The sequence below is a fragment of the Sinohyriopsis cumingii genome, chromosome 5 (genome assembly GCF_028554795.1).
Source record: "Sinohyriopsis cumingii isolate HCF-2022 chromosome 5, ASM2855479v2, whole genome shotgun sequence".
Taxonomy (NCBI): Eukaryota; Metazoa; Mollusca; class Bivalvia; order Unionida; family Unionidae; genus Sinohyriopsis; species Sinohyriopsis cumingii.
In genome coordinates this window covers 14,056,482-14,081,860 of record NC_142965.1, presented here as the reverse complement: position 1 = coordinate 14,081,860, position 25,379 = coordinate 14,056,482, and the positions used below count along the sequence as shown (strand labels likewise).

General features: G+C 37.5%; 1 protein-coding gene across 1 annotated transcript; it reads left to right on the top strand.

The window, feature by feature from the left end:
* Positions 1-8,789: 8,789 nt before the first annotated feature.
* Positions 8,790-21,675, top strand: LOC149798663 (uncharacterized). Its single transcript, XM_089957507.1, has 2 exons — positions 8,790-9,007; positions 18,789-21,675. Exon 2 carries the CDS (start codon positions 18,819-18,821, stop codon positions 21,312-21,314), a length of 2,496 nt encoding a protein of 831 aa, XP_089813633.1. The 5' UTR covers positions 8,790-9,007; positions 18,789-18,818; the 3' UTR covers positions 21,315-21,675.
* The last annotated feature ends 3,704 nt before the right edge of the window (positions 21,676-25,379 follow it).

Sequence of the window (25,379 nt, the reverse complement as noted above, 5' to 3'; positions counted from 1 at the left end):
TTAGGCGCTATACAAAGTCATTATTATTATTATTATTATTATTATTATTATATAAGATTATGTTAGTGTTATATGTCCACTGTATGCTCACAAAATCACTTGGCTAAGATAATGTCTACTTTGTAGGGCTCCAAAATGCTAATTTCCCTCTAATCACCCTATAGGTCTGGGTGTATTTAATTGTTATTGTTGTTGTTGTAGGGTTTAACGCCATTTTTCAGCACAAGATAGGCTATACATGGCGGCCAGTATAATTGGTGGAGGAAGAACCCTGGAAAACCCTGAGAAGAACCAACCGACCCACAAGAAGCTACTGGCAAGCTTTCTCACATACCAACGTTAGCTGAGCCTGAGACTCGAACTCACGCAGACAGAGGTGAGATGGAAGTGATCCATAACAGTGAGCGCTTTAGACCACTTGGCCACTCAGGGCCTCCGGGTGTATTTAATCAGTTCCATAGTCAGGTCTCTCGGTATATGGTGACCTTTTGTCAAGGAGTTAGAATTGGCATTGGAAAAATAAATATGCCAAACTATATGATTGGATGGATAGACAGGTAGATAAAGACTATGTTATTAATATTATTGTGGGACATGTTACAAATAAATTGACAACTTACATTTTGTCTGTCTTTGTGTAATAAAATCCATAAAAATCTGTAGTGCTTGATATTTTAAATCCATTTTTATAAATCCCTAAATTCTATTATTGGTCACAATGGTATAAAAATAATAGCCCAAAATGGTCTCATTCATAGCCCACAATGGTCTGATTGATGACATTCGGTAGCATGTTAATTCCATACATCTTACAAATATAGAATGAATGTTAAGTACACATTATTGTGATTGACAGTATCTTATTAATGTCACTGTATAATATCTTCTTGTACTAAGCCCAAGATTTTATTCTTGTCATCCAAGTCACCAAATGTTCTGAAATCCTTCAGAAAAGAGAATGAACCAGTTCTTTTATGATTGAAAAAAAAAATGTTTTTCTGCATCATATTAGAATTATCATAATTTTTTCCCATATTAACTAGGCCTATATATCCAAGATAGGCCTCAAAGGGCTTTATTTCAGGCAGGTGATGAAATCCCAACACTGGCATCTTCATTTCAAACATATTCGAGAATATTTATTGTATGCAATGGATATTATAGGTAAATTGGTACATTTTCATGACATACAAAATACTCTACTACTCTCATGTAGTTGCACTTTTGTTTCTCAGATTTTAGATATTGCTTCTGTGGATGATATTTAATTATAATTATCGATGTTCATACAGGACCTGTATCATAAAGTTTCCTAAAATTACAGGACTAAATTGGTAGTCACAGGTATCACAATATATATATATATATATATATATATATATATATATATATATATATATATATATATATATATATATATATATATATATAGTACTAGTAGCTGCCTCACTTTGGGCTCAGTATTAAGAGGTAAGTGTTGGGTCAGGTTGGCCTGGTGTTAGAATAATGTGACTGGGTGGGACCTGATGCTTTACAGTCATAATACAACCAGTGTCAGACATCACTATATACCGCCACACTGCAAATATTGTTGAATATAACTAAAATTGTTATGCCTACTTTAATAATACTGCTTTCAGAGGTGACCGCTAAATGAAGGTTCATTTTGCAAAAATGGTTTATGAACTAATACCATGCACAGTGTACCATAATGATTGTTATTATAAATAGTAGTAGTATTAGTTGTTGTAATACATGTACATGAATGATCATTATTCTTATATTCCGTTTAGCTCAGTATTCAACAAGATCATAAAATATATGCACGTTTTCTGCTAATGTTGCACTTTTTGCGAGATTATTGTATCGTGCTTACTCTAATCCAACCTATAAACCATCACTAACTTTTAAAATATTTTAGAAATTCACAATCAGTTTTTCAATCATAGTTTGTATTGTATAAAACCACAAATGTAACTACTCATTGACAGCTAACATATGATTGTGACAGAAAGCTAACTCCTTTAATTAGGCTTGAAATACGTTATTAACACTTAAGATAATATCTGGATTAGCCATTTGCACAGCTGTGGGGCCGTCCATATAGTACATGCGCATTGAGGGGGAAGGAGTTAACCCGAATGCATATGCTTGCGTATGGGGGCGGGGTGTCTTCTGATAATGTACGTACGCATAAGAAACGGCGGCGGGAGGGTGGGGGGTGAAACCTCGATAATAGTCTAATTTAATACATAACCTGTTCGACTGGGTTCAGTTGGCGTTTGGGTTTTAACGGACACTAGACAAACTTTTTAAAGTTACGCAGCTTATTTCTTTGATGAAGCCAGACATTCAACGTCGGTGGACCATCTGTTTTATTAAACACCTTAATAATAATCTTTTATCGTTTCTGCGTGGATTAAATAAATATAGACTGTTCTATCGAATTGGGGAGGGGGGCGTCAAGCATTCGTACGCAGGTGGGGTGTGTGTAAAATGTACGCATGTGTACAGGGAGGTGGGAGAGGTCAAGCGATGTCAGATTTTTTCGTCCGTGCTAAATGGATGGTCCCTTACCCAGATAAAAGCCTCTGCTTATGTGAAAGACCTGCGATGAACACATAATGAAAAGAAGCTTAATGTGGACTAACACGTGAACCAAAACTCAGCCTCTACAAACAAGTTTTTTTAATATAGAAGAAAAAAAAAACTCCTGACCTTACATAACCAATTACCTCATTTCAACATAGCTTTAAATTAAGAAGCAAATAAAAGGAACATTAAGTTTTCAAACATGTCATACCGTCACATAAGGCATGTCATTACTGCTGCAGCTATGCGACTCCTTTTCTACTCCCCTCTAATGATATAAACCATCTCGTTTTCAAATTTGACAGACACGTTGAGTTATCATAACGGGCGACTGAAGTACAAGCAGTATACGAAATGTTTATGCATTGATTCACAGGTTATTCCTATGTCTAAATAATGCTGTCCTCGTCGGATGTTTGATTTGCATGCATATAAATGTCAGTCCGCACTCCTGACTGCTTAAGGCAGGAAGAAAATTATTTTGATTAACACATAGTAGATGACCAAGAAAATCGGTTCATTGTATTCACGATTCACGACTTTTTTGCCGGAAGAGGGAGTGAATTAAAAGGGCAATTATGACCAGGTGACCATTATGACAAGTGTGTGTGTGATTGCGTATGCACAATAAACACGAATGAAAAGCATAGAACTTACCAGACTAATCTTTGTAAAGAACTTATTGTTTGAAAATTTTCGATATCATACCAATCAGCTTGAACTCATAAAATGGTAGCCTGTTTAGTGTTGACCTACAAAAGGAGGAGCGATAGTGCAATCTATATTGCATAATGTAAAGTGGTATTGCTATAGATTATAACCCAGAAAATGCGTTTTTTCTTTGTGACAGTAACTACCAGAACAATAGCTACAAAAGAAATTAATTATAAGAGAGTGAATTAATAAAGAACTAAATGAACAAATTATTGAAATAAAAATTATGAGCTTTACATAGAGGATGATTTTATTTGTGGGTTCCTTTTCGAGTCTTGGCTTATGGCTATTGGTTTTTTTGTTCGTAGGTGGCATATCCAGTAGGATTCCTAGCTGTGGGCAATTGCAATTGATATATCACTAAAGGTATGGACAAACGAATAGAACAGCTATGGAACTGTACTTTTGTCCAACGTCTTCATCTTCTAATGCGATCTGTGTCCAGGGCGAGGAAAGATGCAAAACCAGACGTCATACGGTCGAGATCAACATATTCTTTGGTACATTGAAATGTGAATCATTGAACATAAGAAACCAACAGAACATGCACAAAAAGAATGTACCTTATCACGTGCAAGATATACTGCATGCAGTAAACAAGTTAGTCTAAACGGTACATCTCACTGGATGACCGGGAAGCTGAACGCTTGTCCAGTTACAGAAAACTTCACTTTTACAGATATTGCAACCGTGAAAGAAAAGAAAATGTTCCCAAGAACACCGCTTAAAAACAGTGAAACTAAGTTGCATCAACCATGAAGACTCCGAAAATAGACACCCCAACACAATCTTTATTTGTTAGGGCATTCGTTTTTAAATTCAAAGTTTGTTCATTTAGTGTACTATTTATTAACCTGCCAATATAATTAGAGCTGCTTTTTAAATTCATGTTGATATTTTATTTTATCAACATCTTTTCAGTAGCTATTATCCAGGAAAAAATCTCTTCACGTTATGTTCAAGCAATAACAGCCTTGATTTTCCTTCTTTTTTTTTTAAAGGTCAATACCAACTTGGTTCCAACTGTATCATCTGAGCTTAAGCCAGTTATTACGACGTCTAAACTTTACAAAAATTTCAGTTGGATAATAGCCATGTAAAGTTTTGTAAATTCAATGATTTCTAGTTTAATTATTGTTCTATGTAATGCAAATGCCTTTGACACTAATTTAAGCTGTTGTGCTCGTTGTCACATTTTGCATGCATCTGTTAATTTCCAAACACACGACTCGTGAATTCAGTGCACTTGAAAGAAATTATATACAATCTAGATTGGGGTCAGATTATTGTGAAAACAGCGATTACCTAAACAGATGTTTATTCAAATTGTGATTTTAAAAAAAATAATATTAAATTCCGACACCAAACTAGTGTTTATAAATTCAAACAACAGAATTAGCAAAACGCGCGCCGAGTTAAATAGCCGATATAAAGAAAATTGTATTGTTCCCATCTGGAACGAATCATACAACTTCTGAACAATCAACAAGAATTAATGAATATAAATTAAATAAATATGATGATTCTGTCAATATGACCAATGATGGAAATTAAATGAAAACACTGAATAATCACTCAATGGTCATGACGACTTTCAGTCACATATCGATAATGATGATTTTCAAATGAATAATGGTTTTCTCATAAGTAATGATAATGACAGTTTTCTCTCAAATAGCGATATTGATGGCATATCTGTCCGTATTGCTGCTCGAATAGTGATAATGGTAAGTAATCCAAAAGGTAGGAGAAATTGTGGCGTCAAATAGACAACCACATGGTATCCTCTGTCCCATCGCTGTCTGATGGTTAAGGAGCCACCACGAAGAGTCAGCCCCTCCCAGCCTGTCTAACGACCACTTGGAGTCCTTTGTTTCCTGAAGGCCCGTTGGTCCAGGAGCTTTGGTTCCTCCACACAGATAACCACCATCTTCCTCTGAGCCAAAGTTGCCACCGACAGCACACCAGCTATATACAAAGTCTCAGAACCACTACCGAGCATCCAAACCAGCACCAACTGTACAGTTGACAACAGCTCCCAACACGCACACATCCGATAAATGCAATGGCTTCCACAACAGCTCCATCACATCATGGACAGTACAACTCAAACACGTCACAGCTCCAAGATGGACAGCATCAACAGCTACCACACTTCCCAACACAGGCAGGCAAGCAGACCGGACTCGTACATAAAACACATCGTCTCCGTTCTCAATCAAAGAATGGCTGTCCAAATAACTGTACATGTAATGACTATGATGTATATAGTACATGCTACCACACTTCCCAACACAGGCAGGCAAGCAGACCGGACTCGTACATAAAACACATCGTCTCCGCTCTCAATCAAAGAATGGCTGTCCAAATAACTGTACATGTAATGACTATGATGTATATAGTACATGCTACACGGTAATCTAACAATTGCATTGACGTACGTTACGCATGCGCGTTCCCAAGAGCATTATTTCATAGTAAATCATTTCATCGGAACTACTGTACAAGATTATAAATGTTCAGGTTGGTATGCGAATCTGAATCGGACAGTTCGAATTTTACAGAATTTGAAGTAACATTCTCTCGTCCTTTTATACATGCAATATTTATGTGACTATAATTCTGTTCGGTTTTAAAACTGGCGAACTTGAAAACGGACTATAATCTATCTTTGCATTGCATAGTTTGGAACTATCTAAAATGTACAGTAAAATGTTAGAACAATAAAAACAAAACAATTACAGATGAGAAAAGAAAACAGTTTTTACAATTCACGTATCTCTACAGATGGACATTTGCTCCCAGGCCCGGCCCTAGGATGTGCCGGACCCAAGGCAGCATGCGGAGCCCAAGGCAGCAAGCGAAGAGTGCGGGGCCCCAAGCAAAAAAAACTGCATTGCAAGTAAACTGGGCCCAAGGCGACTGCCTCGTTCGTCTTGCCTTAGGGCCGAGCCTGTTTGCTCCGATCTATGGACCTGCGGCTTTCCATACCGATCAGTGCACCGCTTACCGACAAGTATTTTGGTATGTGAAGTTAGAGAAGTTTACCATGAGACTATATGTACACTGGCTATGTTGCAATGGACGGCCCATGAGCTCGAGGTCTATCGGTTTTTACATCGTAAGCACTTTGCTCGTCTAGCATGGAGTAAACTAACTCACTACATCCAAGAATGTACGATATAAATAAACCACCCTCAGGAAATGCTGTACGCAAAATCGAAACCCAGGTATAATGTGTGTGTGTGTGTGTGTGTGTGTGTGTGTTTTTAAAAAAATTTCAATCATATCGCTACGTTGTCGGCAGTGTGGCAGTTTATAGTGATGACTAGCACTGTGGCATTATGCCGCAGACATGTGGCATGATGTCCAACCCAGTCGCATTATCCTGACACCGGGCCGACCAGTCCTAACACTAACCTCTCAATGCTGAGCGCCAAGCGAGGCAACTGTTAGTACCATTTTTGTAAGTCTTTGGTATGACTCGGTCGAGGATCGAACCCACAAGTATAATTTTACATTTTTTTGAAAATAACACATAAATAATAAATATGCATAATACCGCTGTGTGTGTGTGTGTGTGTGTGTGTGTGTGTGTGTGTGTAGAGAGAGAGAGAGAGAGAGAGACAGACAGACAGACAGACGATGTATATTGTTTGCAAATGTAAGCTGCTACTCATTGACCACTGTGTGTTTTAATGTAGCTCTCTTGTAGATCAGAGTTTCAGATTGGCTTAATCTTGACTTATTTTGGAATCATACTTCATAGAGACATACTCCAACAGCGGTTGAGGAAGAAATTGAATAACTCAGTTTTTGTTATATTACAAAGAGAATACAAATAGTTCAGTATGGTTTTCTTGGCAGCTGTTAGTTGTTCAGATACAAAAATATGTTATGACTTTGAAAAGAAAATACACAGAATCATGATTTGCCTGCTTTTATACTGCGTACTTTGTATTTTACATAAATGGGAACAGATAAAGGATCCTAAATTATTTGTGGTCTTCTACGGAGATATTTGCATTCTTCAAGACTACGTTTGACACCTTGATGCAAAGGTTCCTATGTATATTATCAACATGCAAGATGTGTATTTGTTTATCAGGAACACGCTTAAAACGTGTGCACGCCCACCTATTTACGTTTCCTTCCGCTTTTATAAAATTGAGACCTGTTAGCTTGAGTGGCACTCTCAACTTCAGCATTGTCCCTGTCATAGAGTACTGTTTTAAAATATTCTCTAAACACATTAAATAACGGCTGCAAACAAACGTGTTTCCACTGTTCTTGTCATCCACACTAAAGTTTCTGCACCATGATTTGAAAATGATCTCTTGATTAAAAATGAAACTCGCTATCCGGAATATTTGAATAGGGTGATTGCTATTGCGATTGCATGTTACGGCATTATCGAAAATAAATATGTGCTCTAGGTTTTTTGAGTGTGACTTGGTGCAAAGTTGATTGATGTACCCTAAGTTTGCAAACGTCGAATGTAGATGAGTGTTCATTGCTTTGGGGCAAAGTTCAAGATTAGGGTCATAGGATCAAAGTCAAGGTCACTTGATGGAGTTAATATTTTTAGAGTATAATAAACATCGATTTGTCCAGAAAGAAAGATTAGAGTGGGTAGCGATGTAGCTATGTTTATCTGTCGATCAGGGACGGGATGTTTTCAGCACCATTATCCATATTCACTTTTCCTATTTATATTAACGTCATAATCATAAGAATTTTGCATCACGTGACCTATTTCTGTAGAGGCTGCAATATATGATAATCTAAACAAGATGATTGCTAGCGACTTGACATACAAATACATCTCGATGGAACAATTAAGGCATAATCAGTTCACTAATACAATTATTTATTTTCTTAAGTTCATGCAAATTTGAGTAGAAATACGAAAATAAAAAAAGTAATGAGAAAGAGATTATCATCAGGCATTGCTGAAAAGCATAGCTAAAACCGTAAACACAAACCACATAATGTTTGTCTGTGTTTCAACCGACGTCAAACGACATCGTCTCACGAATAGCATTAGTGTTCCTGTAATTTGGTTCAGGTGAGTCAAAGATCTCTCGCTTTTATGTAGAACGACAAGTTGTTACACTCCATTTTTAATGTTTCTGACAAAAATTGGAAGTACGGCAATTTATGTCAGAAATATATTTTAAAAAATATGATAAAAAATAATGTGTTGGTGTAGCATAATATCGCCATACTGCATTGTTATCTTCATATTTCAGCAGCTTGTGATAACCTTTCATTATGCAGTGTGATTTTCGGCGGGCGAGCTATATGGCAAAACACAAGCCAAAGACAAATAAAAGATTAAAAGCACAATAAAATACTATGGGTAGTTATGATATAATGAATACGGTAAGATTTAAATTACAAATGCTTCTGCTTAACGCATATGTGCAAGTATAAACATAACATCAAGCCATTTCCTCAACGACCACATTAGTATATATAGCCTCAAGCTATTCACAGCTCGCCTTACATGTAACGTCGCAGTTGAAATAGCATTTAAGCCGCTTGCAACTTAGGCTATATCAAGTGGGTCGCTCTCGGCTATCTGCCAATCTACAGACGACACTAGCGTGGCAACATGTCCCGCTTATGACACCAAATTTTCAACAGCACATGGGTCAAGAAGTTGAAACGATTATCTATCCGTCCCAACTTACGCAAGGTAAGCAAGTCTACGATACATTTTACATACCATTTTATTCTGTTTTAGGTGTATTGTCTAATTTTAAGCCACTTAAAGTATGTGCTTTATTAATAGCATGACAACACTTGACCAGTAAGTGTACACTATTTGTGACTCACTTGTGCACATTTTCTGTGTGCGATTGAAAAACAGCATGTGCTTGAAACAGACTTTTAAAGAGAACTAAGCCAAGGTTCAAGGAAATGCTTAGGATCGATTACGATTGTTGCTTTTTTAGTGGCTGCTAGCAGCTGCATTGCAGACATGTGTCGAGCCTAGCTGGGGATATAATTGATTCAGTCAGAGAGGCATAGTTACTGTTCTTTAAGCACAAGCCCATTTTCTATTTGCTGGGGGCGAGCCGCCAGTGTACAATGTACGATAAAGCGTATCAGTTACGCTCAGGTCAGGTTAAGTTGTCGTTATTATCCATAGTACAATTATGCGCTTTATTGAGGACGCGAGTATTTACGACAACGTACCTGGATTAAAAAGATTTCTGTGCTGTGAGTGTAGATCTGTCTCTGTCTGAGTTAGGCGTATTGAAGATTAGTCAACTTAACAAAGAGCAAGGCTTGGCACAATTATCATTGAAACGCCAGTGCTAGATCGGGCATGATAACAAAAAGAACACACAAAAAAAAGCTACACCCTTATTCGCAGCTATTTCTGCAGCAGAACTACTATTATTAAATTTATGTACTACAAATTCTTCTAGTTACTTTTCATACATGACGTAGTAGCAGGTTAATGTTAGAATGTCAGAAAAAAGAATATCCTATACATGAAAAAGCGGATCCATTCTAAATAAGGAATCGTAGCGTGTATTATCTCATTCGCCGTCTTCACGTTTATCTAATATACATTCATACAATACAAATTGATTAAATCAGGCGAATAAATCCTTATTTTTTTCTACTGAAGTAGAATATAATATACATTAAAATCTATATCGTGACGTAAACATTTAAACGAATATGATCGAAAGTTCGCCCATCCGTCCAACCATCTATCTATCCATTCACACCCCGCCCCACCCTACCCCATTGCGAGCACGCGGATGCAGAATAGACTCGATTCAGCCTGGTTTCGCAAGAAGCAACTAAAATAGTCAACATATTTTCGTTTCAGATGGGTCTAGTGATGAAGTTCATGGTGATAAAGAGTTTTTATAAGTGTTAGGTGTATATGAAATAAAATGACTGTATTCTAAATATTTCACCACCTTAATTTTTTCCATAGTCTGTTTTGCGTGCCGTTTAGAGTTGCCAAAATTTACTTTGCGCTATATAGCCATGAATCTGCAGAATTAACTCCCCTCCCCCCCCCCCCGTATATAAAGTGTATACAAGATACCAGTGTTACTATCCATCCTTAGTGTTTTTGTTGTGTGCTTAACGCCATTTCTCAGCAAGTGATAGGCTATAAATGGCAGCCACTGTGTATGGTGTAGGAAGATACACCGACCACAGGAAACTACTAACAAGCTTAGTCACACCCACGTTGGCCGAGACCGAGAGAGTCGAACGCACGTGGAAAGAGGTGAGATGCCAATGATCCAAATAGTCGAGCGCCTTAGATGCCCGACCCCCAACCCATCGTACAGCAGTTTTTTTTCTTTCTTTTTTTTTCTTGTCTAAAAAATGAACTAATCAGGAAAATAGAACATTCGTTCGGGCATCCGTAGCCTGAATAAAGAGAGGGCAATCCAAGGGAGATAATCTCCCGAAAATTATACTTTGCCCTCGAACTCCTGTAGTTATTTAACTTTTCTTATTTTATTTTGTTGTGTTCAGATAAAAGGTACCGATTACAACTGGTATCTATGTTTTGTATACTTAAAGTAACATACGTCATAATGGCGTAATGGCCAAGTAAATGAATAAAACGTAATTTTTAGATTAGTTTTGATGCTTAACTTGGCATATGTAAGCCGTGGTAACTCTGCTGGGAATCAGAGCGTTGGACTATCTACAGGTCCTGGGTTTGATACATTCAAGGCCAGCCGAGGTCGACACATATCTTTCAGTTCTTACGCATGATAAACAGGGGCGCTTGCAAAATTATGATAACTCTAATAATGTGTCGAAGTGCTGTTTAAACGTACTAAATATTAATATGCAAAACATTTCCTTTCCGCTTGATTTCATGGGTCATTTTTCCCCGTGATAAAAGCGTTAGATTCTCAGGCCTTAATCTATGTTCGCTAATGTCTGCAAAGATATAGCCTGTCATAAAGTGTCGAAGATAGTCACCTGAAGTTTTTGGCCAAGGAAAACAATGCGTATTGCGTGTAGAACGTGGCTGTGTATAGATGACTAACTCTTCAGGGATGAGGTGGATACCAGTTTGATCGAATCTATCATTCATCTGCTTTACAGTCGTAAGAATTAGTGTTTCGACTAGTTAAGCACGCGCACAATTTGCACCCACGTCAATAACAATGGCACAAATCCCAATCCAAAAGCCCTGAAAGGATCACATCAGTTATTAGGGTGAATACAAGTCACGTGATACCAAGAATGAAAACCCGGAGGCATACGCAGTAGCCATCGAATAATGTGAGCATCAAATTTTTAGTCAGATTACAAACTCGTTCAGAAGACAAAAGTTTGAAACTTGTTTCATTTGTATCGCTTGTGCACCCGAAGGTTTGTGGTCTTGGTCATTACACAATGTATTTTGGCCTCATAACAACAGTAAGCACCGCGGAAACTATTCAATAAATAATTTTAACCGATAGGGGGATAGCTTGACTACAGGCAGAAAAAAAATATTTAATTAACTGCCGCACAAGCAAGCAAGTAATATTTTGTTAGTCTCTCCACAAGCAAGCTATGTTTCAGTAGTCTCTAAAACGACAACAGAAAATGACAGTCGTAAACATTTGAAAATAATTTTGACACAACTTCAATAAATGTTCTTGAAATCACATGCAGAGTTCATCTATTCAAATCATGGTGATCCCAGATATTATGTCAAAAACTTATTGGTATCTCCAATGATCAACACCTCTGCTGGAATGTACATATCGATCACCTATGTGCAATGGTAGTTAAAAGAATAACTCTGTTAAAATTGCTTTCGAAATTTCTACCGCCACAATCACTTGAACGTTATTTTTCGGGTTATATGCTACCACTGATAGATTACGACTGTACCACATGGGGAAACACATCCAATTATGATCTGTCCAGAACTGATAAACTCCAGAAAAGGGCAGCCCGAATAATACTGAAACTTTCTGTTATGACTCCTTCGAATGTTTTGTTTTCACGTCTGCAATGGCTACCTATAAGGGGTTTCACGGTTAGCATCTCCCCTTGAAAACACCAGAGGGCATCTCGGTGCAACTCACTTCCGGATAGTTCAATCAATTAAGATGGCAGATGTAGATCAAGAAAATGTGACAGACCGCTCACATTATGCAAGCAGGATCGAGATCTCACTCTCTTAAAAAGAAATTATATCAATAGTTGATCAATTTTTTTTACATCTTTTTTTCCCCTCACTAACTTGTGCTGCTCCCAGCTTTCAAATAAATAGTCTCTGCCTACTTCAGAAATGATTTATCTTTCCATTACTACCTTATGCTCTAGTTTGTATTATTTGATTGTGCGAAAGTGTATCGCTCCGTAAAAAGTTCTTGCAATTTATCTCGCTTGAAGAATAATGTAAATATGTTTATTTTTTTTACAGTTTCAATTATAGCAGTTAAAGGAAGTTGAACGACAACGAGAAAAAAATTATAACTTTTTAAGGTTCTTTTATTATTGATTTAGACTGTTGCTTTTCTATTAATGTTTATTGTATTTTTCCTGAAATAATTTGATTTTTTTTCAAAATGCACAAATGTCAACTACGCTTGAACAGACAGGCACATATACGAGTTGCCTTGATGATTATTTTAATTTTATTTCCTTGAACGGTAGGAAATTTTAGAGTATACAATTTGGAGAAATATCGATGTTAGACACACTATGCATGTATGGGACACTTGTGGCTCTCATCTATCTGCCTGTTTGTTTGCCTGTCTCATTTCATCTGGTGCATGGGTATGTATATCCTCGAATGAATGTGTGTTCGCATACGTATATTACATAAACATACTTCTGGTTAAAAACGAGTATAAAATGATGCTAAGATAGAAAGAGTGACTGATAGATAAAGACAACAAATATGAATATTTGTGAGTATCCAGTTATTACTGACTTGTAGAGCATGTTCTTACAAGCAGTCTCTTTTTTAAATCATACTGTTTGCAATTTCACATCCGGTCACGTGGATCAATATTGATTTAAAAGGTGAACCAAAGTAATAGAACGGAATCTGTGAAATAATTGGATCTTTAAAACTTACATGTTTGATGCAAGGAGAGTTAAACAGAATTAAACTAACTTTAAAAAGGCTATTCTAGATGAATTTTCTGGCGGCAATCAAAAATGTTGTCTAAAGACCCCAGCAAATTTGAGAGTTATTACGTGTCAGCATAAGCAAAGAAAAATTATTCTGAAAGTTATTGCATGTACCGTCCGATACTTGATGTTTCAGAAGTCAAAAAGAAAATGAAACAAAAATAAACGTCATTGGGCATGTTATTTAATCTGAATATTGTACGATATTTACACCCAAATATGAATAAATATTATGTCTGCATTAATTAAACTCCTTTATCGTTATGATAGCTAATGTAATTATTGCTTTGTTAAGTTCCTCTGAATACATTAAAATACTGTTCCATTTAAAAAAAAAAAAAAAACTTTTCTGGTTTAAAATATTCAGCATTTACAAATCAGCTAACGTATCGAATTCGTGTTATAATTTTCTTATCGAACTTGTGTTATAACTTTCTTAACTCGTGTTATAAACGACCTATTGGCCTTGCGAAAGTAACTGAGAAAGAAGGATATATCAACATAGAAGAATGCAAATTGTTGAGATTGTTTTCCTTAAAGTTATAGAGCCAAAAATGTGCAATAAATGTTTAAAATCGGACAGCAAAGTGAAATGTTCCTACAAATGTATCTGAAATTATGGATAATGAATCTATATTATCAGGTATGGACAGTGTATTTAATTAAATTATTTGATGTCATTTAAGTATGGAAAGTAAATATTATTTAATTATCTGATATAATGTAAGTATGGACACTGAATCTAATTATCTGATTTAATGTCTATAATTAATATCCTAGTATGAACAAAAGATGTTAGACATGATTTAATGGTTTAACCATAATGATCTGTAGTACAGTTAAGACTCCTTCCTTTGTTGACTTTATGTTTCGCTAACCATGTGTAGAAACCGCTCCGGTTGCCTAGTGGTTAGAGCGTCCGCCTCGGATGCGGGATGTCTTGGGTTCGATCCTCTGCCGAGTCATACCAAAGACTTACAAAAATGGTACTAACAGCTGCCTCGCTTGGCTCTCAGCATTAAGAGGTTAGTGTTAGAACTGAAAAATTGTTAAAGCTACGTTCAAAATCCAAAACACATAACACCAAGTGTAGAACGGTGAACTATCCGGAACTGGATTTTTTTGTGGGCATGCGCATTGGAGCAAGGGAGGTAATTTTTAGGCGCTACGATAAGTAACTGCGTTGCAACTTTGAAACCCCCTATACAGAAACGTATTTTTTATTTTAAAGGAATCCTGACATGTAAGTCCTTACACGGTCTTTCTCCAGGTCATATATCTAACCTAACTGAACTAAGATCATTGAACACTGAGCGTAATCTCCGATTGACGTCTAACAACAATCTCTAGATTCCGTGGTCGAAAACCAATCATTACAAAGGTTCATTTACTGTATCAGTACCTAATGTATGGAATTGCTTACCGCTTAGGATACGTAATTCAACTTCCGATGCTTCTTTTTAAACTATAATTAAATAAATTCTTTCTTGACCAGCTGGAATGACATATGACATTAAAAGCTCTGAATAAATGATATTTCCAGATCTTATTCGATATATATATATATATATATATATATATATATATATATATATATATATATATATATATATATATATATATATATATATATATATAATACGAGCGACTTATGCTGAAATGTATGTGCCTGTGTATCGTATATTGTATTATTCATATGTGTATATGTTTCCCAGTATAGTCATACATGATCATTCTGGTTAAATATGTATGAATGTGTGTGCGATGATACCTGATTATGTGCATGGACTTACGTTTCTTTTTTTGTTGTTGTTTTATTTTGTTTTTAACATAGCCAATTACAAATTCTGAGGACCACATGGCAGATGCGTCAGTCAGGACCATATGTGTTATCCTCGTTAAAGAAAGTTGTTTATTATTATTATTATTAATATTATGGACGAGAAGCCTTAGCTTGACAACTACCTGTTTATGGGAATAGTTCAAAACAAAGTTTGAACTTTGTTTTAGTGAAGTTTTGAAAAGTAAGATACGGTGCTTGTTCTAGCGGCAGCTCAGTAACTATTTATACCTAATTGTAATAACAACGATATAGTAGTCTATGTAATTCTGCATCAAAATTACCATGTGCCGTAGTTTCTCACATAAAGTCATATGGCAAAACTACTTGCTGTAATGACCTGGAAGGGCACATATATCTTAACACACACGACTTTGGAATGAAAAGAAGGTTTTGTTTTGATCATGTGGCACTGTCGGTCAGCTTTGAAAATGTATAAGGAATGATCAGTGCGGATTTAGGCATAAGATATACAAGCTACAGCTGAGGGCCTCACAGTCTGAATTCACAATCTGAAGTGGCCGCTCAATTTTTTTAAATACCAAATACGGCCTCTACAGCTTCTCATAGCTTAGGGCCTCGCTCTGTCTAAATCCGGCACTGGGAATGACCCGCGAAACAAAGTGATGCCGTGAAAAAAAAGTTTAATTGTATTTATTATACTGTGCTTTATAGTTAATGCGGATCAGTAGATGTGTAAACAGGGTGGAATTTCATCAGTTTCTCTCTCTCTCTCTGTATGATTGGATTTTTAACGTAGTTTTATAAAAGGTTACAGTCATATCTCAACGATGCCTAGTGAAATCTAGCACTGGGCATCAATCCGCAGACATGTAGCATGATGTCCCTCCCACCCAGTTACATTATCCTGACACCAGGCCGACCAGTCCTAATACTAACTCTTAATGCTGAGCGTCAAGCGAGGCACCTGCTAGTACCACTTTTATAAGTTTTTGACAAGACTTTGCCGGGGCTCGAACCCGCGACTTCCCGCATCCAAGGCGGTCGATTATCAAAAAGTATAAATACGATCAAGAAATGAGCGCTTATAGGCTTGTAACATGTCGCAAGATGCAATTTACAATGGAGGTGTTGTACGTTGCTTCAAAAATTTGGAAATTGGCCACTAGACATTAGAAGAGATGAAAATTCACGTTTTGAGAGTCAAAATATATATTTTAACTGCGGCTATTTCCAAATTACATCAAGTTTAGCAACATAAAGTACTGATTATTTATGTAGATATTGACAATAAATTTACCGTTTCACACATGTATTGCGCCAGAATCAGATTATGTAATCCTTTGTAACATTAGCGATAATTTGTTGGGGCTCACTACGAACTGTAAAGGAGATGTTTTCAGAACATTCCAAAGGTTTATCGTGTTGTTATTCATTCATTTATCGATTAGAATTTTGTTTCAGTTTGTTAAAATATTTGTTTTGAGACATTTCTTGAATATAACACGAGTATGCAATAACAACAAAAGTAATGTTGTCATGAATGATATTAATTAATTGTACTTGAACAGTGATTCAGAGTAAATATTGGGGCCCCGAGTGGCCGAGTGGTCTAAAGCGCTCACCGTTACGGATCACTGCCATCTCACCTCTGTCTGCGTGGGTTCGAGTCTCGGATTCGGCCAATGTGGATATGTGAGAAAGCTTGCCAGTAGCTTCTCGAGGGTCGGTGGTTCTTTCCGGGGATTTCCCGGTTTCTTCCTCCACCATTAATACTGGCCGCCATGTATAGCCTATTGCGTGCTGAAAAATGGCGTTAAACCCTACAACAACAACAACAACAGAGTAAATATTGCAAAGCTGTAAGAGAAGCTCTGGCATGAGATTTGGTTTCTAACTATACACATGCGAATAGTAACAACAACAACAAAAATAAATCAAGGGAGATTGTAAATTCATATATAAATAAGGCATGTCTATCCATGGGCGCCTGCACATAAGGGCAGGTGCTCCCCCCACCCCTTCTCCCTTCAAAACATATTTTGACCTACATTCAAAAAACTTAATATCTGACCACTACATGTTTGCCTCCCCCTCTCGAAAATGAATCAGAGGATGCTCCTGTATCTGTGTGTCTATTGTTGGAAATGTGTTTGCGTGTGTGTGTGTGTGTGTGTGTGTGTGTGTGTGTGTGTGTGAGTTTGAGAGAGAGAAAGAGATGTTTCCAATTTTTTTTTTTATTATATAGCTATACTAGTCTTAACCCAGAAGAGCTTTTGGGATGGTCTTCGTTCGACCTCTATTAATCCGTTAGCACAAATTTGTTATCTTTACTCCTCAACTCCTTGAAGGATTGCCTTGAAACTTGACACACATATATCGCAAGGTCATTCTGGTCCAACATGAAAATGGCGTCGCTGAAATATCCAATGTGGCCTAAAAATCAATGTGTGGCCTAAACATCAACGATCTTGACGATCTTGTTATCACTATTCCTTTTAACAAGTGGTCATATTATGACGTCTTGTTAGCTCGTGACGAAAATGGTGCCGATCTAACATACATAATGGCTACCACAGCAGCCATCTTGAAAACATTGCTATTGCTTCTCCTCCAGAATTGAAAACCATTTCAGTACAGGGTTTTCACGTGAAGACTTAATGTGGTATCTAGTTGGTCTATAAATACCGTGCCGATCTGATATCCAGACTGCATCCATGAAAATCTTACTACTAGTCCTAGATGAAAGTCATATCAGCATTGAGTTTTATCCAGAAGGCTTTTTATGATGTCTAATTGAGTCTAAATAAAAATGGTGCAGATAGAATATCCAGTATGGCCACCATGTCAGTCATCTTAATATGGTTGCTATTGACCCCCCCCCCCCCTTAATGGAAAGTTATATTGGCATGGGGTTTTCACCAATAAACTAACTACGATCTCTACTTGGCCTTGAATGGAAATTATGTCGAAAATGTGATTGCCACAATGAACCCGTTGAACATATTGTCAATAACTCTCCTGAATGCATGGATATATCAATAATGAGTTTTCACCAAAAGTATTCTACTGGTGTCTGCGTGGTCTTAAATATAAATGGTGTCGATCTTACATCCATTATATCTGCCACAGTGGCTAATTTGAAAATCCCATCACACAGCAATATCAGAGATGGTTTCAACGCAAAAAAATCGTCTAAGTTTGAATTCTTTTCTCAGAGTGGCGTGTCTCTTCCTTTGAGGCTCTCATGCGTATGCAATTTATTTATGTAAAATGAAAAAAGACTTTCTTTTGACTCGATCATACTTTTTTTATTTGAAAATACCCTAGTGCTATTTTGTGAAATTCATAGTAAACGAGATTTGTACAAAGACTTTAGGAGTTATTTCATGGTGTTTTAACTTGCATTAAAATAGACAATAAAGACGAGTTCTTGTATCCAAATTTCGATATATTCATTCCTCGAAAAATGTTCAGTATTGTCATTGAACTGTCTTAACGGAGTTTAACCAAAACTCGTGATTTTCTTTCCTTGCCATTTCAGCAAACAAACAAGGAAAATTTAGACTTTTCCATGGATGAGCCGAAAGATTTGTCTGTGAAATCAGAGCCACGAAGTCCATCTTACCTTCATGAAGTTCCCTCCGTACGTCACATTTCCCAGACATACAATGGAGACTTGAGACAAGGTTCTACAGCTGTGCCAGTGTTTATGTCTACTGCTCTGACAAAACCATCCAGTTTTGACTCCGTTTCTGTTCCCAGCTCGACTTTTGCATCCAGCACAAGTGATATCCAGGCTCTGGTAGAACAAAGGACAAACTATGTGTACACACTATTCCCTGACGCTGATCATGTTACTGGAAGTGAAATGCATAACGTAATTCAAAACGAGGTTACCAGCAAAAGTCCAAGAGCACATGAGCAACAGGAAAGTTTTGTTTCGCAAAATGCAAATCCCGTACTTTTAAATAAGAAACATATCGACCGATCAAGTTTACCAAAGAAATTTAAATGTGCCATGTGTGCGTACAGAACACGCTATAAGTCTGATTTAAACCGACATGTTAGAAAGCACGCCGTGTCAAATTTTAATTGCGATATTTGTAACATGCCATTTAAAACAGCTGGGAATGTAGAGTTTCACAAAAGAAAGGAGCATCCAAACGAAGCGCTGACCAAGAAGGTGAAGTCGAAATTTTACTGTAGCTATTGTCCTTATGGTACTCTCTATAGTTCTGACCTCACGAGACACACACATAAGCATGGTGTCGCTAGGTACCACTGTAGTACGTGCAATAAACCATTTATGACTTCGGGTAGTCTTGTGCATCACAAGAGAACAGAACACAACGTAGATGATCTTATGATTGTTATGGGATACAATGGAGAAGAATCTGTCTGCCCAAACGAAAGCATGCAAAGCAAGCCGACGACGACGAATGGAGATGAGCAAGAACACAGTGAAGTGATTGATATTTCACATGACAATGATGACGTTATGCATGATAAAAAAGAAGAGCCAATACGGAGAACGGATTCCGTTGATGACAGAGGGCTACAAGATGAAGCCAAAACAACAGGTTTGACCAATAGTCCAAAAGAAAAGTTATCTAACGAAAGCAAAGACAATGAAAACTCGGGTCATGCATCCGTTGATATTCCTCAGTATTGCTGTCCGGTCTGCGCTAAAGGTTTCGGGCGGAAAATGGTTCTAGAGTTTCATATGAGGAACATTCACAAGATGGAGAAATTAGGGGACAAACCAGGAAATGAAATTTGGATTAATCTAAATGAAGATGAAGTAGAATGCCAGGTCGACCTGAGAACAACAAATGATTTTGAAAAACTTACGCACGAAGTGGGATCCAACCAGACACTAAAGGATGACATGAAGTATCAATGTGAACTGTGTGCATATGGTACCATGTACAAAAGCACCTACGATCGCCATGTCAGAAAGCATGGTCTCGCCTGTCATACATGTCATATTTGTAACATGCCTTTCATCACAGTTGGGCACATGTTGAAGCATCAAAGAGAGAACCACCCCGGTGATACGAGCATAAATTCAAATACTCTAAAGTGTACAGAACGTAATTTCCAGACCGCAGACCAAACCAAACCCCGAGGTCATGTTATCAGGATGCACTGTAATGAAAATGTACATCAGCCACCATATAAATCCATAAATACTGTATCGCGCCAAGTGGGTTCAGGGACGTTATATGCTCAAGCATCGGCGCATGATCTGCAAAGAAGTTTTGAAACTGCATCGAACTTGAGTGCAAGCAATAGTCAGATGAAGGATGAGAGAGTAACATCGACCCCTCCATCATCAGGGCGATACGCAAAACTTGTCTCAGATTTTGATGAATTTGCCACTCGGCCGTTTGCTTGTGCTCTGTGTTTCTTCCGAACTAACGATTTACAGGAACTGGTCAAACACGCTGAAAACCACCTCACTGGTTGCAACACCCGACCTATACCAGAGACAGCTAGGTTTAGTAATACCGGATTTCAGCCGATGCAGAACCAAAATCAGGTCTCTTTGTTTCAAAGCCAGGTTGCTTCTATGCAAAACCAGAAAACGACCCCTTTGAATCGGAGTCTTTCACCAACAGATAGTGTTATTTCGCAACAAAGGCAAATGGTTGATTTTAGGAATCGCTGCGAACCACAGCGTCATCAAGTAGATTCGGAATTGTTCCCAGTTTTTTCTACTCCAAGAGTAGATCATTCTGTTCATTATCGGAAATGTTTTCCAAGCACAGTCTTGCCTGAAAACTCCAAAACACAGGGTCGATTTTCGCGTTGGCTAAGTAAGATTGATCCAATGACTCCAACATTTTCAGTTCACTATCGAAAAGACAAGACAAATAAACTCAAACCATACCTTTGCCTTATGTGTAAAAAGAGATTTAAACACCTTCCCTTGTTGAAGCAACACTTTAGACAATTTCATTCTGCGGAAATATCAGCCAAGGTTAGCATATGCAATTCCTGCGGTAAAAGTTTCCGGGACCCAACTGCACTCTTACTTCATTATGACCTTGAACATTCGTTATGAAGAAGGCACATTGATGACGTAGTTTTGTTTCAAGATTGTACATAGGAGTAGTTGAATTTCATGTCAGTTTGGCCGTCCAAACTTGACACAATCATAAAGTACCATCTTAAATAATCACAACAAAAGCTCCTGAAGGATTTCAAGATACAACAAGTAAAATTGATTTAAAATGTTTTTTTCATCTATGATTGTTATACGGTAAAAAAGGAAAGACACCATATATCCTGCAAAACACTGTCTCCATTATTTTTCTCATTTATGTAGTTCAGCTTATGAAATGCATAGCTCTCCTGCACTTGTTTTGTATAAAGTTCATATTACAATATAAAGAAAATAAAAGTTGGTTTCATTTCACATAAAATGCTTGAGCGCATTCAGTTTGACGTATTTGAGGGTTCCGAATTTTTTGGTAGTCAATATCTACTTGAATCTATGGCTTGTCATCTTATTCTTCTTACTGCGCCGATTCCATTCTGAAAGCTGCTTACATTATTTGCTCTTCCGGAGATTCGCAACCATCGTAGATGTAAGAGCCCAAGACCTAGAGATAGAAATGTCGGTCGCAAGATCCTAATGTAACGGTGGGTTTGAATCCACCTCGAACTGAGTCGTCATTGATGTATTTTCGTTTGTTTTTAATTCGCTTTTAAAAGCAGGCGATATATCTTTTGTTTTCGTGGTTTCAACTGTCAAGTCATGGCTTCAAAGGCTATACAAATGTGCTTAATCACGTTTGCGTTCTTTTTTTTCCCCAGGTTTTAGTGTAGCCGCAATATTGTTAGTCTTCTGAGGATTGAATAGACGTCCTCCGGCTTATAAAATGGGGGCCATGTCTTCCATCATGATTTGAAAAGGCAGGCATTGGTAGTAAAGATTCTACAAGAAAATATGTCCTTGTCATTCTTACCTGCATCTACTGAAAGGGAAATAACTGTGTGACTTTAATGTTAAAACATAGTAGCTAAGCCTACCTACACAGATCCTCCATAAGCAAAATACGGTGATGTTCATTGTCAAAAAGACAAAATATACTTGGATGAGTAAATTATTCCTAACATTTCTAAAACAAAGCTATAAATATCGATTTCCCACATATAAAGAATCAAAAGAAGCTAGTTTACGGAACTGACAGTTTTATAATACCGTAGCTACCCGATACCTTTACATGCTGTAAGATTGGTATCGCAGAATTTGGGGAGCTCCAAAGGCACTTGAATTATAGATTTTATTTTCCTGTACGGATTTATTTACTTCTTACACGTAGTAAGTAAATCTAAAGCGTTGTATGTATCATAAGTTAATTGATCGTACTTAATCCACGGGTTTCTGAGACTATAAAGCATTCACACCGAAATACGTCAATGACAGTATGAAATTTCTACCTCAACACCGATATGTATATAAAAAGACAAGAAATAAACATCGCGCGGTACACAAATACACATCGCTTCTATCAACCCATACTAGTCGCAGTGATATTCTTGTACAATGAATTCACAATTGGGAAAGAAGCATGAGCACCCGCACGCTGGGGAATACAAAATCGGCGGTCGAAACGTCTTGCAATTCAGCTTGACGATTTGATTGGATAATAAATTACCGTCCTAAGAATAAGCCGATTTAGGTTAGTAAATTTACATGAATTAGGAGTATGGACACGTTGTTAATAAACGTATTCTGACCTATTCATATTTTATTTGACATCTTTGATTTAGACATGTATCTACTGTGCTTACCTATTACAAAACGAAACCAGAAGATTTCTATAATGACAGCCAATCATAGCGCTTTATTGCTGGACATTTTTACCTCACGCCTTCGTAGGCATTTATGTGCAAATTTCAGACTGGCTTTGAGAATCTTGTTTTGCTTCGAGTGTCTGCCTAGCAGTCAGTACAACATGATGAACTACGATAATTAACCGTGCGTTTGATGTGTTAGCTTGACATAAACTCATTGCAATGTAATCAGTTAAGGCGAAACAACTCTTACAATTCAGTTCAGTTGAACTGTCTATTCCATTATCAAATGCTTGTGGAATATACTTGCGTAAATGAAGCACTAGCCTGTGGGTTTTTTTTTTTTTTTCAAGCGTCGGGTAAGGGTGGAGATGACTTGTGTCCTTTGTGTTAGCATTAATTTGTGTTCGTCCCATATTTACATACAATTGGAAATTGACGTAGGCAAAGGTTGGTTTGACCCAGTGGTATACTAGGGAGTAATGGCGCCCGGGGCGACGATGTAGGCCGAAAAGGGTTTTGGTGCCCCAGGACATCTAGCGCTGGGGGCAACCGCCCCGTCCAATCATCCCCAATCATTAGAACACTACTGATTTTACCTTTAAGTGGAATATTTTGCAAGTGACATAAATTCAAGTAAAAGGTGTTTTGCATTCCTCAAGTGTTCAAGGTATAACGTAATTACCACGCACACATAACTATGCACAGTGTACGCATGTCCCTATAAGGCTATTTAAGGTACATCAAATGAGGAGCTCTTGAGGTCCGACTTGCGAACTACTTCGGACAGTACGCCTAACTCGGGTCTCCTCAACTCTTCAATACAATACCTAGCCACAGTGGCGATATATTGGGTACTACTTTTTCCCCATTTAGGAAATATATCTCACTTTTCCTTCTTCTCCCTCCATCCCTTCCTCTCTCCCATAAAAGCAGGATATGCAGATCATAAAACATGACCTATTGACCTTCTACTGTACATTGTTTTAATTGGAACCAAGGAGGTGCCATCAAGAAATGCGTACAAAAACAACTCCAAACAGCAAACATTAGGCTTCAAGTATTACCTTTTAATAACTGAGCTTTCGACATGAATCATGAGAAACTGTCAGTGAATGAACCTGCATGACCTATTGCGTGTGTGTGTGATTTTGATTTTTAACGTAGCTTTAACAATGTTTCAGTCATATCGCTACGATGTCTGCAGTGTGACAGTTTATAGTGATGTCTAGCACTGGGGCATCATGCCGCAGACATGTAGCATGATGTCCCACCCAGTCACATTATCCTGACACCAGGCCGACCAGACCTAACACTAACCTCTTAATGCTGAGCGCCAAGCGATGCAGCTGTTAGTACCATTTTTGTAAGTCTTTGGTATGACTCGGCCGGGGTTCGAACCTGCGACCTCCCGCATCCGAGGGGACGCTCTAACCACTAGGCCACCGCTCTGGTCATGACCTATTGCTGTATCTTACTTATATAATATTGTATACCCATAATACTCTACGACAACTGGTACCTATTTTTAAGAAATAAATATCGATTAAATATAGTAATAAATTTATTTTAAGTAGCAATTATAACTCGTATCAAAACCGTGTTTGTAAGCCAGTGCTGTCCAACCCGCGGCCCGCGGGCTGGTTTTAAATGGCCCGCCAGAGCTTGAGCAGCTATATAGTCGTTGCTTTTCAGTTTTCTGCTGCGGCCCTCGGCTTCAAGAAAAACATTTTTCAGTGGCCCATGGTGTCAAAAAGGCTGGACATCAGTGTTGTAAGCGATGCACATATCGGGGCTTGATTAGTGCAGATTGTAAACCGAAAGTAGATCACAATGAAGGATTTGATACAGCGTCTGCTACAGACATAGAATGAACATTTGACAAGGTCACACATACATTCACATTTGAATGTCGAAATAAACAAATTAAAGAACGAAATTCTTTACAAGTTAACTCGCGATCATAAAAATCTGTTTTTAAAATGTTAAGCTCCGAAGTCTGTTAGATACAACCGCTCTGGTATATTTCTTCATTAGGCTTATCCCACCCCACCAGTATCAATCCGCAAATGAAATATCTCAACAAAATTGTCTTCATTTTCGTACGAAAACAAACATTATTTTCACACAAGACATAGTTGGACTCATGACATGCACACGCTAAATTTGTAAATATGTAAATATGGCAAAAATATTGAAAAAATGTGTAACCTCTTATTAAGAATGAGTAATACAAATGTTAATCGCATTGACATAGAACTTAGAAAATCCATGTGAATCGACAGTTTTTGCTTGAGTGGATGTATTGCCTCACAAATGATGTTTC